The 13,274-nt window shown below is 43.0% G+C and overlaps 1 protein-coding gene across 6 annotated transcripts in view; it reads left to right on the top strand.

Annotated features, from left to right (window-relative positions):
- PLCE1 (phospholipase C epsilon 1) overlaps window positions 1-13,274 on the top strand; it is a 3,624,599-nt gene that overhangs the window by 1,834,513 nt on the left and 1,776,812 nt on the right. For all 6 annotated transcript variants that reach the window (XM_069611343.1, XM_069611341.1, XM_069611340.1 and 3 more), the window contains one exon: window positions 11,354-12,035. In XM_069611343.1, coding sequence (XP_069467444.1) covers window positions 11,354-12,035 — 682 coding nt within the window. The remainder of the gene's footprint in view (window positions 1-11,353; window positions 12,036-13,274) is intronic.

Here is a 13,274-nt window from a genome sequence, read left to right as displayed (position 1 = left end):
AACGGAGCTCAACAACCCTCAGGTCAGTCTAATGATAACAGCGCCAGCACCACTCACGCCCATTGGGGGAGGCTAATATTTTTTTCAGAAGCTTGGGACGCTTTGTCAGGAGACGCCTGGGTCAGGGATGCAGCGCGCGGACTGTGACTGGAATTCTTTGCACAACCTTTTCAGTCCAGTTCCCCTGCCCCAATAATAATGTCAGAACTAGATCAGAGAGTGTTAGACAGCGAAATTCACAGTCTATTTCAGAAGCGAGCGATTCGGCCTTGCTCGACCCCGGGCGGGTTTTTCAGCCCAATCTTTCTAGTGTGCAGAAAGGAGAAAGTAAGGCCTGTGATAAACCTGAAAGCACTCAACGAGTTCATAGTTTATCGCCATTTCAAGATGGAAGGCATCCACATGCTCAGGGACCTTCTCAGGCCAAACGATTGGCTTGTACGTTTAGATCTCAAAGACGCTCATCTCGCCGTGCCGATCCATCCGGAACACGTAGATTATCGAAGATTTTCTTGGGATCGCAAAGATTGGGAATGTACGAGTTTACCCTTCGGTCTCTCTTCAGCTCCCTGGGCATTTAACAAGCTGTTGAGACCCGTGGTGGCTCACTTAAGAGAACAAGGCGTCTGCCTGATATTTACCTGGACGACATTATTCTTATGGCTCAATCTCAAGACCTAGTGCAAGAACAACCCAAGCTAGCTATAAACTTGCTCCACAGTCTCTGCTTCCTCATCAACTGGGAGAAGTCGGTTCTTTGTCCTTCCAGGAATCTAGAATTTCTCGGGTTCGTTGTAGACACCCCGAATTCGCAGCTTCGTCTTCGAGCCGCCAAGATACACTCAAACAAAAGAGAAATTTGCAGGCTCCTGCAGAGGGACTTAATCTTGCTGCGGGAGCTAGCAAGAGTGATAGGCCTTCTGTCCTCATCCATTCAGGCAAAATTTCCGGGTCCCTTACATTACTGGGAATTGCAAAGATTGAAAGGCCAACACCTGAGCCACAGTCTCCCTTATTCTCAACGATTGACACTGTCACTTCAAGCGAGGACAGAGCTAAATTGGTGGCTATCACACATGGAGGCTTGGAACGGCAGGGCCATCTTCGGCTCCACTCCAGATATCATCATAGAATCGGATGCCAGTCGTTCCGGATGGGGAACAAGATGTGGCACAGCAGCCAATGGAGGGACTTGGTCCCCACAGGAGCTAGAAATGCACATCAATTGCCTAGAGCTTCTTGCAGGTTCTTTCGCAGTATGCTCTTTTGCCAGAGACAAAGTGAGCTGTTGCATTCTGCTGACGATGGACAACGTATCTGCCGTATGATACATCAATCATCTGGGTGGTACCAGGTCTCGTCCATTAGCAGAGCTCGCCAAAGACTTTTGGCATTTCTGCTTGGATCATCAGATTTCAGTGACAACAGAATACCTGCCGGGTCTCAAGAATGTAATAGCGGATTGGCACTCCCGCCATTACTCCGATTCCAGCGACTGGAGTCTAGACAAGAACATATGCCTCCGCTTACAGCAGACCTGGGGTCCGCTGTCCATAGACCTTTTTGCGTCTCTCCGCAACACTCCGCTCCCTATGTTTTACAGCTGGAGACCCGACCCAGGGGCCTCAGCGACAGATGCATTACTGCAGCCTTGGACACAGGGGATTCTCTACGCGTTTCCCCCCTTCTCCATGATAGCGAGGACCCTGGCGAAGGTTCGTCAGGACAAAGCAGAGCTGGTCCTCATAGCCCCAGTATGGCCTTCTCAGACCTGGTATGCAGTTATTCTGGAATTTCCACAGATTCTCCAATCCTTCTACCCCGGTATCAGGATCTCCTATTAGATCCGTGGGGTCAGGCTCACCCCCTGCTAGTTTCCGGGTCATTGACTCTAGCAGCTTAGAGGATTTCAGGGCAAGATGGAGACCCCCAGGCATGTCCACCAAAGCAATCCATCTCATTGAAGAAAGCTGGGCCCCTGCTACCCGCAAACAGTATTCCAATTCCTGGAATACATGGAGGATATGGTGCCAGGACCGGAGCTTGCATCCAGTTTCAGCGCCTCTAGAAGAAATTCTCAATTTTGTAGCCTCTTTAGTAGAAAGAGGCCTTGCTTACAGAACAGTAAACACATATCGATCAGCGATCTCCACAGGCCACAATTTCATACAAGGGGCCCCAGCTGAAGAACATCACCTAGTTTGCAGATTGTTAAAAGGTATCCGCCTTACAGTACCACCACCGTCCCGTTACAACAAACTTTGGGACGTTAATAAAGTGCTCAGTCTTTTCCTCTCATGGCCAGTTAACGAAGAGTTATCGCGTACGGCACTCTCCAGCAAGCTTACTGCCTTGCTTTGTCTCGTTTGTTGCAGGAGAGTATCGGATGTTAGGGCTCTAGATCTAGAGGGTAGGTCCTTTTCCCTTGACGGTATCGTCTTTCACGTAAGAAGAACTACTAAATGTGATTCAAGAGTGATATGTTACCCGGCTTTTAGAGAACAACCCAAGCTATGCGTGGTTCTGTGTTTAAAAGCCTATGAAGAAGTAACAGCTCCGCTCAGATCCACTCAGAGCGGTCAACTTCTCATAGCTATTCGCAAGCCCCATAAGGCAGTCTCAGCCCCTACCTTAGCCCGCTGGGTGCGCTGGACGTTAACCAAAGCAGGGATTGATACACTCCAGTTCGGAGCTCATTCAGTCAGAGGAGCCATGGCCTCAAAAGCCTTTCAGATTGGCGTCCGTCTGGAGGACATTATAAGGATGGCTGATTGGGCAGGTGAATCGATCTTTAAAGAATTCTACTTAAAACCAGCTTTGATAGTGGTAAGTAAGCTTTGAACAAGCATAATGTGAGCCTCTGGTCTTGACATAGAATAAAGATTTTCCATAATAACTTACTAGAAATTCTTGATTCTATTAAAGACACGGAGACAAGCATAATCCCACCCATCGAAGAAAAGCATGTTGCGTACTGCTTAAGAATGACTCTAGCATTGCTTCAATCTTTTGGTCTAACCTCATATATTTTGTAACAATAATAAGATGCTTTTTTCTCCCACCCCTTTAAGGGAACTAGGGTTGTTATACGCAAGAGTTAATATACTTTTATTTTTCCTTGGCAGCCTCTACAGACAAGTCCACCTGATTTGCGTGCCAACTGATCTTTCATCTGGTTACACAAGGTTTAGAATTCTATCATCAAAGACAGCAAGTTCGCAGCCTCGAAAGAGGAAGTTATTTCTTGTTCAGGGCTGTTTATGGGAGCACCTGTACATTCATTGGAGGGACAGTACCACATGACCACAGACACTGATGACCTTTGGAGCATCATGGGATTTGAAGTTTTTTCCCGTTATCCTATTAATGTTATGAACTTTGTATGTATTTTAATAGTTTTGTGTTGTGTATTTTACCGACACACTTACAAAACGAGTTTTGTTATATGTAAGTGCATAACATACCTTGCTGCTGAGCTTTCTTTATATAAATGATTAAAAGAAAGAGAAGCATAATGTTCGCCTCTGTGTAGAGTTAAGAATTTCTAGTAAGTTATTATGGAAAATCTTTATTATCCGAGTTGGTTACCATATATGTCCTCAGTTACCATTTATTTTCTTGCCCTGACCACACCCCAACCATGTGACTAACTCTCCCTTCTTCCACTCTCTATTCAGCTAAGGACCTTGGCTTCATTTTTGACAGATTACTCTCCTTCACCCAACAAGTGCAAGACCTCACAAAAGAATCTCAAGTCAACGTGTGCAAGCTCAAAAGAATCCTCACTTTTCTCCTCAAATCCAACTAATTCACAATAAGGCAGCCAGACATTCTTAGTCTTGAACCTAGAGACCACATTAGACCTGCTTTAAAATACCCTCATTGGCTTTCTGTTGAAGCAAGGATTAAGTTCAATACATTCTGTTATATCCACAAGGCATGCTTGTCTTTGTCCTTTCCTACCTGTGACAGGAATTTTAAAAAAACATTGCCCTGCCAGACACCTTCAATCATCTACCAGCCTCATAAGTGAGGCGAACAACCTAATATTCTGGAGACAGCTAAATGCCTCTGCTCTTCAAGATAGCTTTTGATGCTTGACTTTGTTTCAGCTGTGGCTATCCATCCTCTCTGTGGGAATGGTCCATCTATGGGCCAGAATGCATCTACTGTCCATGAGCCTGTTTCTTCTCTAGTCCCCTGACATGGTTTCCGACTGTAAACACTAATTAAATGGTCATTGTTCTCTGCCTTTCACTTACCTCTGTTTATACATTAGCCCATGCCCTTTTACCCCCATCCCTTTTCTCCTGCCTGGCCTGGATTATTCTAAGGCTGTGATGATCAGCCCCCTCCATTAACTATTCCTACTGCCCTTTCCATATTCACTTGCAGTGTCTCAAAGCGATTGTATTGCAGCAGCGCTTTTTCAGCCAAAAAAAGAAGAAAGAACTGCACTGAAAATAACCTTCTGCAATGAAGGACAGGAACACCCTGGCAGAACCGTAGGACACTGAGTCAGACACATTGGGGTTAGTCTCACCAATCCATGCCATACTCCTGTGCACAACACCAATCAAGTACCCAAGAGATTATACTCAGTCGGGTCAGTCAACCCCTGCTCTTGTCCTAAAATAGTACCCGGAACTGTAAAAACTCTTCATCCTGATGGAGAACACCACAACAAAACTACCACTCACCGGTCAACAGACAAACTCTAAAGGTTCAGTCAAGTAATGAACTTCATAACAGGATTCGTCAATAAATCCAAATCCACCCTCATTCCCAACTAACGGGCTCCCCTCTCCATCTCCTACTCCCTTACAATGCATACACAAACCACATTGCATGTGGCAGTTTTATACTTACTAATATCCCATTAACCAGACCGAGCTGTGCCAAAGCTCCCATCTTTAGCTTTCTGCCAAACCCATTTCAGCGGCTAACCTAGTATTGCAATTCAGACATTTTATACATCTTAGGTTGTCCCTCTAGATAAAACGCATATCTAGCTGCCATGATGCAACCACACCCAGCCATACAAGCCCTCAGGACTCCGGTAGCTCTGGTCTGCATTCATTGGCACCTCAGGATTTCCACCAGCATATCCATATATCCCACTAAAATCATTACCACTCGTCCTTTCTTGCAGAGCCACATGTAACAAGGTCAAAGAAATGGCAGAGGTTAGCTATACAAAACCACTTCACGATAATTACATCTCTTGTTAGTTTGCTTGTTAGGTGTATGTTTGCAAGACCTTGGGGTTTTCACAGCTAAACTAGGACTCTCCTTCCCTCTCATAGGAACCAGGTTCTTGTACCAGACAGACACCAAAATTCAAAGCAACACTGACATGGTTCTCAAGGGAACGTCTCACAAATTGGACCCTCCTTGCATAGTGCTATAGGGATCCAGTAGCAGGCATTAAGAGTCCTTGGGTCCTCACATGTAACCATCACACCACACAAAATAATGTATATTCAAGAAAATAAAAAAATAAAACATTCTTTTTTTAAAAGGCGCAGATGTAAAATCTCCTATAGAGCTTCCCTCCAAAAAATGATCTTTTTGGGATTATGGTCATATGCTTTTTTTTATAACCAAAGATCATTGAGATATTGTAATTGAAAAAAGCGCACACATGTACCATTTTTAATCTAGTGAAATATGTATATAACTTCTAGTCTAATCTGATTCTTATGGGGGATTTTAATGTTCGCCCTAATGATCCTGCTGACCTACATGGAAAATATTTGGTGACTAGCCTTACAGACTCCTCCTTGTTATTGTGGAACCATCTTCCCACACCTTGTGTTGGAAACATGCTTGATTTCGTTTTTTATGATAAAACTCTCATGACTACATTTAACCTTAAAGCAGTGGTATGATCTGATCATTTTCTGCTATTGTATACCATTGCTTTATCAGCCCGCCCCGTAGGTCTTCCAATTGTCTTCAAAGACAGCACTTCTGGAGTGGGGCCAAAGCCCTTATATTGGCTGATCGCCTGGTGGCTTCTACTAATCATTCCGTAGTATGCAATGTCTACGAGCCCTGTACTGCTCTACTTAATGCTCTGACAGAAGTAGCTGATTGTTTTGCCCCAGTGGAAACACGGTTTGGGCGGTCTAAACCGTCCACGCCTGGTTTTCTCCTAGTCTGTGAACCTGTAAACAAGCCTGTCATCGTCTTGAGGGAAGGTGGCGCACAAACTATGATCAGGAAGCTCGAAAAGCCTATAAACATGCAGTGACACAGTATCATAAGGTGAGTATTGAGGCAAAATCGCGGTTCTATGCTAATCGTATTACTACTGCCGCATGCTCCTCACGGGGGCTTTTTAAAGTTGCTAAGACGCTTTCTTCCCTTCCCCCAGCGAAAGACATTTCTTCTTGCTCACAGTCGCAATGCAATGATATCAGTAATATTTTTGGAGAGAAGATCTGTCTGACCCAACAATCTATTACTGATGATAGTTGGACTTTAGCTAACTCTGACCAGGGGGTAGGGCTCTGTTTTATCGGCAGAACTGTCTCGGTTTTAAACATTTCAATTCGAACAGGTTGATGATACGATAGTGTCTAGGACTTTGAGTCAGCTTAGATCAGCATCTCTGACGGATTGTGTACCTTTGCATATTCTTCAAGCACTTCCTCAGAAAGCTATTCCTGTGTTTAGCGTGGCTCTTCATTACTCTTTCATCCGGGGTGATTCCCGCCCGTTGAAGCACGCCGTGGTCCCCCTGCTTTTGAAGAAGCCTCAGCTTGATCTATCTGTGGCAGGTAATTACTGGCCGTTATCCTTACTGCCGGTTTTAATTAAACTTATGGAGGGTTTTATAACTCTGCACTTTTCCTGTTTTGTGGAAACTAATAATTCTTTGCACCTGTATCAGTCAGGATTTAGGCCTCTGATGGGCACACAGTCCGTCATGATCTTACTTCTGGACGATCTAGCGATGCTTCAGAACCACAGAGGAGTCAGAGTTTTGATTCTCCTTGACCTCTTTGCGGCCTATGATACAGTGTATCATGGCATTCTCCTGGGCCGTCTTGAGCAAGCAAGGATCTCTGGTGTTCCATTGGTGTGGTGTGCATCTTTTCTTGCAGACTGTACGTAAACTGTCTCTTTTCATTCCTGTCTTTCCACTTCTTCCTCTCTATCCTGCAGCATGCCCCAGGGATCTGCCCTGTTGTCGCTCCTTTTTAATTATTATCTGCATCTGCTGGCAGACCTAGTTTCTGATTTTAGGGTTCATTTTTATACATACGCCGATGATACACAGTTAGTGTTCTGCCTTGGTTCACCCACATTGGAAATCCCATGTAAACAGAGAGTTTTGATCAGCAATAGGGAGTTGGATGTCATCTAACTGGCTGAAGCTAAACAGGAAGAAAATAGAAGTCCTGGTGTTGGGCTCCCAGAGGGCCAAAACCACCTGGAGCAATGAATACTGGCCAGACTTCTTGGGTCCATCTACCTCCCCTAGTGCTTCTGTAAAAAGTCTTGGTGTGAAGCTTTTCTCCTCAGGTTCCAGAGAGGCTCAGATCATGGCAGTCTGTAAAACAGATTTTTCTAAACTAAAAGTGCTGGGAAAAAATCTTCCATTCTTAGCCACAGACTGCCAGATAAAGGTAGTTACTTCATCGATCATGGGATCATTGGATTATTGTAATGGGATCTACCTAGGACAGGCGACATATCAGTTGAAGCAGCTGCAAATTATCCAAAATTCTGCTGCGAGGCTTGCATTAGACACACCAAAACACGCTCCCTCTGCAGTCATGTTGCAGCAGCTTCACTGGCATCCTGTGAAAGCTTGAGTTGAGTTTAAGACTATGTATTTCTCATCAGGCTCTTCAAAATACTGGGGCAGCTTATCTGAATGCTAAATTGGAGCGATATCAACCTACCATGTGCCTTCATTCATCTTCGCAAGTGTTACTCAAAATTCCATGCTATAAGGGAGCCTGGATAGGGTCTGTTCTTTTTCAGTTCTCGCCCCTACTTTGTGGAATGCTTTACCTGCCTCTATGCGCAAGATTGTAGATTACTGCTAGTTTTGAAAACCGTTGAAAACGCATTTCTTTTCATTTTTGTCTCTATAACATTGCAGCACTCTAGGGTCGTCCTTATCTAGCGCCAAGATGCCTTTGCACCATAGCCTGTGCTCTACGAGTACTGTACATTACAGTGTAGTCATGCTCAAAATCATAGTCCTTTGTCAGCAGTTCTTTGTTTAGGTTCTTGTTTATCACTGTTATTGCAATTATCCCATAAATGTGTATCCTCAATTCCGTGGTCCACGCAATTAAAGTAAACTGGAAGCAGTAATACCTTATGAGTTATGAACTTAACAGAGAAAGTTATGAAATTAATGGAACAAAACGTTATCTCAAATCATTTAATTAAAGACCTAAATCTAGGCAATGACAAAACAGAATAATTTAATCAAGGGTACAAATGTACAATCACTTGTATTGCAACGACCAAAGAATTGAGAATACAAATGTATGGTATAATTGCAATAATAGTGATGAACACGATACTAAATGAGAAACTGCTGACAAAGGACTACGCTTTTCAACACCAAAACACCGTAATTTATATAAAGATGTTAAATTGTGTGATTTTTTTTTTCTAATTTATATTCAGATATTTTAAGATGAAATCAAAAATAATGTCCAACTTTGTTTTCTCTTCATCGGTGTGTCCATTTATGCATGTGGTCTTATTAGTGATGGAAATATAGGAGACCAGCAACTAAATGCCCTTATTTTTTATCAAGCAACATCCTAATGCCCTGCTCTTTGGCGATGACTCACTTAGTGTTTGCTCTTAACTTTTGGTTTCATTGTTTTAATATTTGGATAATTTTATATAAAGAGATTTGCGTTCAGTCAAATAGGGTTGTGGATGGGCATTGACACTACCCATTGACAACATCTCCAAGAGATTAGAAAATGAAAGGTTAATTTTGGAAACCATTTGTTTTAAATTGACATTGCTTGTTGGATGAGCCTCTCTATTTGCACTCCAGGAACCTATTGCGGATTTACAGCGGTGGAATCCATTCTCCACAGCACTACCTGTGACAAACCTGGGATGTTCAGATAATAATACCTTTGGAACATATTCTTTTGTCATCTAAATGTATACAAACCCACAGGCTGTAAACTCATGAGCTGCTGTAAGACATTTATTATTCTTGAGCCAAGTAATCCAGCAGATTTTCCTTTCCATGACCCTGACATGTACTCTAGTTATCAGAATGAAAGAGTAAAACAAAAACTCACATTTGTAGGTCCTGGTAGAACAAACTTAAACACTACGTCAGAGCTTTTACAGTAGATCATGGTGAAAGGTCTGTTATAGTGTCAGCCATTCAATAGAAGCTACTGCATCAGTGCAAGTTGGGGGTGGGGGGTTGAATATTCTTTGAAGTGCTTCTTTTGTTTTTTTCTTGCCATTTGGAACATTGAGGTGTTTCAACGTATGTGCTGCGTTATATTTTTGTTTCTATTTTAACTTTCATTTGTTGGTCTGACTGCCCCTTAATAATGAATTCTAGTCAGTGAGCATTTCCTTTGTGTGTGACAAATTTTACCTGCAACATGTAACAATACATCATAGTGAATGAATCTCTGCATTAAAGTATGAAACATGTTTTTCTGTGTGTTTTTTTTCTTGTGGTTGACAACCTTGAGCTGCGGAATGTAGCAATGCATTATAGTGAATTAATCCCAGTGGTTTGTTATCGCAAGCTTTTTTTCTGTGTGTGTTTTCTTTGTGTGTTACAACTTCCACTGTAGCATGTAATTTAAATATATCTTCTAAAATTAGAATCTATTAACTATATTATTAGAGAACATTTTTATTTACAGATAATCTAATTGTTCTGATGCAGTTTTAAAGTTATCCTTGGTGGGATTTTGGCATGCATCATTTTTGTAAAATCAGCGTTGAATGTTTCTTGTCAGTTTGTTTTACACGTTTTATTAAAATTGAACACATTTTTATTTTCAGCATAATTTCTGAAGAATGTCCAAGCTAGGGTGACCATGACTCATACCACTGCCCACTCCGCTCTCTCCACTTAGCTGTTTGTAATTCTTCCTATTTAAAAATGTAACATGATTTGCGGGAAGAAAGCAGCAATGTCTAAACCAAACAGGGCTTCATGGGCATGTAGAAGAGACTAGGCTGATTTCTGGAGCATGAAGATTCTGTTTACGGAGATTTAAAAACAAATAAGGCTTCAGAGCAAATGGTGAATGTGGCAGTTTGTCAGAACTTACGTAATGTAATTCTTTGCATTAGCAAAGACAATGGGCCTCATTCCGAGTACGGCGCTAACCAATGGCGCTATTAACGCCTTGGTTGACGCCGTACCCGGACCGGCAGCGCCTTGGTGGTTGGCGGAATTACCGCCCCATTCCAAGGTTGGCGGGGCGGTAATTCCCCAATCCCCATTTACACTTCCCCATTCCCATTCTTGCCCCATAGGGCATAATGGGAGTGGGGAAGGCGTCAATTACGCCACCGTAAATTACGGTGGCGTAATTAACATCAAGGTCCCTTAGCGCCATGGTATTTAACGCCTGCTAAAAGCAGGTGTTAAAAGCACCATGGCGCTAAGGGAACTCGGAGTATGGCGGTAAGGGATTACCGCCACCGCTCTCGTTAGCGGTGGCCGCTATCCCTTACCGCCATACTCGGAATGAGGCCCAATAGGTTTAGCCATATAGAATGGAAATCATTTCGGTTTGTTCATTCAGTGCTTTACCATAAAATATTGCTCTCGCTGCATTTTGAAGATGCCTATTTTTATATAGCACTTCATTCCAGATACCAAATCAGCACTTCATTCCAGATAACCTCTTCCTTCTAAACACTATAATACTGCGTATTCATATTTCCTCTTTTTTAAAAAAAAGTATTCGATGTATCCACCAAGGAAGATGTAGGGGCGGAGTCTGCCCTGTCGTGATTCGAACATATGACTTACATTTTCACCCATATATCTCGTGCGGGTATGTTGCAATGTGCTTTATTACTACTTTATTACTGGCAGTAGGGAGTAGGAAACCCTATGTGTAATTACAATTGAAACACATCCAGAAACCCCCGTTCTCATGTTATGAATTAGCTTGGCTTACTGATGGACTCCACACTGCTTGATTCAAGTTTGTTTTATGTCATTGCTTGTTGCTGCATCGTTTGAGTGCACGTTGAGAGAAACGGTTTACCAAAATACTGCTTAAAAATGTATATTTTCTGTGGACATTTTGCCAGTCTGTATTTGAACGTACTAATACAATCTCCTGATTTCTTTTAATCATTATTGCAGGTTCATTATGGGGGATCTGTCTGACTCTGACAGTGACATTTTTGAACAGACAAAAGAGGGTGATATTCAGGGAGCTGAAGAGTCCCAAAAGGCCTTTAATCATGGAACAGAACTCATACCATGGTATGTGCTGTCAATCAAAGCAGATGTCCATCAGTTCCTACAACAAGGAGCAACCATCATACATTATGACCAGGAGACACATCTTTCAGCACGCTGTTTTCTTCAACTCCAACCAGACAATTCTACTTTGACGTGGAGAAAATCTGCCACAGCTTGCCTCATGAATGCAAAATTAAAACTGGGTACTCTAAGTAGCAATGCCGAGCTCAGCAATATCAAATTTCCATTTCTTGGTAACTTCGGAATGAATGCACTTGCAGAAGGGGTGCTTGATATTTTTTTAGTGAAGGCTGTTTACATGGGACATCCAGGTATCGACATGCACACTGTGTGTATTCAAAATAAACTTTGCAATATGACACTTGAAGAGAATGGTCTAACATTGTTATTTGGACAAAGCACCACCGATAACAAGTTGTTGCACTTTGTTGCTCCAGTATATACAGCTAAAGTTCTGTATGATGGATTGTTGGAACTAACCAAGGCTGTAAGGAAAGTGAAAACATTTCCTGATCAAAGATTGCACTGGCTGAGGAAGCAGTACGTGAGTTTATATCAGGTGAGTGCCTATATGAATACCATGTATGCACAGTTCAGGTAGAGGAAAGCGTATCTGATATGTAACATGACTATAATGGCTAGTGAGGTAACATACATGTGTATCTTTCTTTTTAAAATGTTTGTCCTGTACTCAATGAAGTAATGTACTTAATGAATAGAGTGTAAAGATAGCTATCTGCAAAAACTGACTGTGTGAACAATTTGATAATGGAAACTAGAGATGGAATAAAGTTAAATTAGCTGGAATTCATTTACATGAATGCTGATGTAATAAGTACTCCTACGTCCGGTTCCCTTTCCTCCATGCCTATTGGAGTTTGTCCTATGGGGACAGGACTGTAACACTTTTGCACAGCACAAAAGTGAATTTCGAAGAGATTGTGTCCTCCGACGTATTCCTTATCTTTGATAATTCGTCTCCAGCTTGCTGGCCTCAGAATTTTTTTTCTCAGTAGAGGGCGCTGAGCATCGACGCCCGTCGAGTTGGTATCCCTCAACAGCCACTGTATCGGCGCCGACGTCACCATGCCCATAAATAGCCACTTACAGCGTCCGTTGCTCAGTTCCGTTTTTCCGCGCTTCGTGGTGCCTCGGAATAGTGTTGCTCAGTTCTTCAGTCAAATATACTTCATTATTCCTCGAGAATACCGACTTGTACTCGATGGCTTCCTCATCCGAACCGACGACTCCACAGTCCGGCTTCAAAAAATGTCGAGACTGTGGAAAGAAAATGTTGTTGACGGATCCTCACAGGATCTGTTTGTGGTGCCTGGGAGTCGAGCACCATTGTTCGGAGTGCGAGGACTGCATGTCCATGACGGCGAAAGCCTTGAAGGAGCATAAGGGAAAGCTCGAGAGAGGTAAGGCAGTTAAAACTTCTTCGAAAGTTTCCTCATCGGAGTCGAGACATTCGTCTCCTCGCCATCACAAAAGACATTCTCATTCTAGGTCTTGAAGCAGTTCCCATCACTCTTCAAGATCTAAGCATTCAAAAAAGAGACGTCGAAGATCCCCTTCCTCGTCTTCTTCCATTTCCCCGAAAAGGGTCTCCTGCCCCACAAAACATAGCTCTCAGGCTGAGTGGGAGGAATTCAGGAAAAAGATGCTTCGCGTCTTCGACAAAGCGGCCTTGACCCCCTCGAAGACTGCCGAGGGTGATACCCTGGGTGGAAGACCCGAAAAATCAAAACGCTGCGAGTCGCAGCACCCGGCAAAAGAAGCTACTTGAGAGCGTCAC

This window comes from Ambystoma mexicanum, chromosome 8 (assembly GCF_040938575.1).
Source record: "Ambystoma mexicanum isolate Mex_15411 chromosome 8, UKY_AmexF1_1, whole genome shotgun sequence".
Classification (NCBI taxonomy): domain Eukaryota; kingdom Metazoa; phylum Chordata; class Amphibia; order Caudata; family Ambystomatidae; genus Ambystoma; species Ambystoma mexicanum.
Note: the sequence above shows the minus strand (reverse complement) of the source record. Positions and strands in the feature narration are given on the sequence as shown.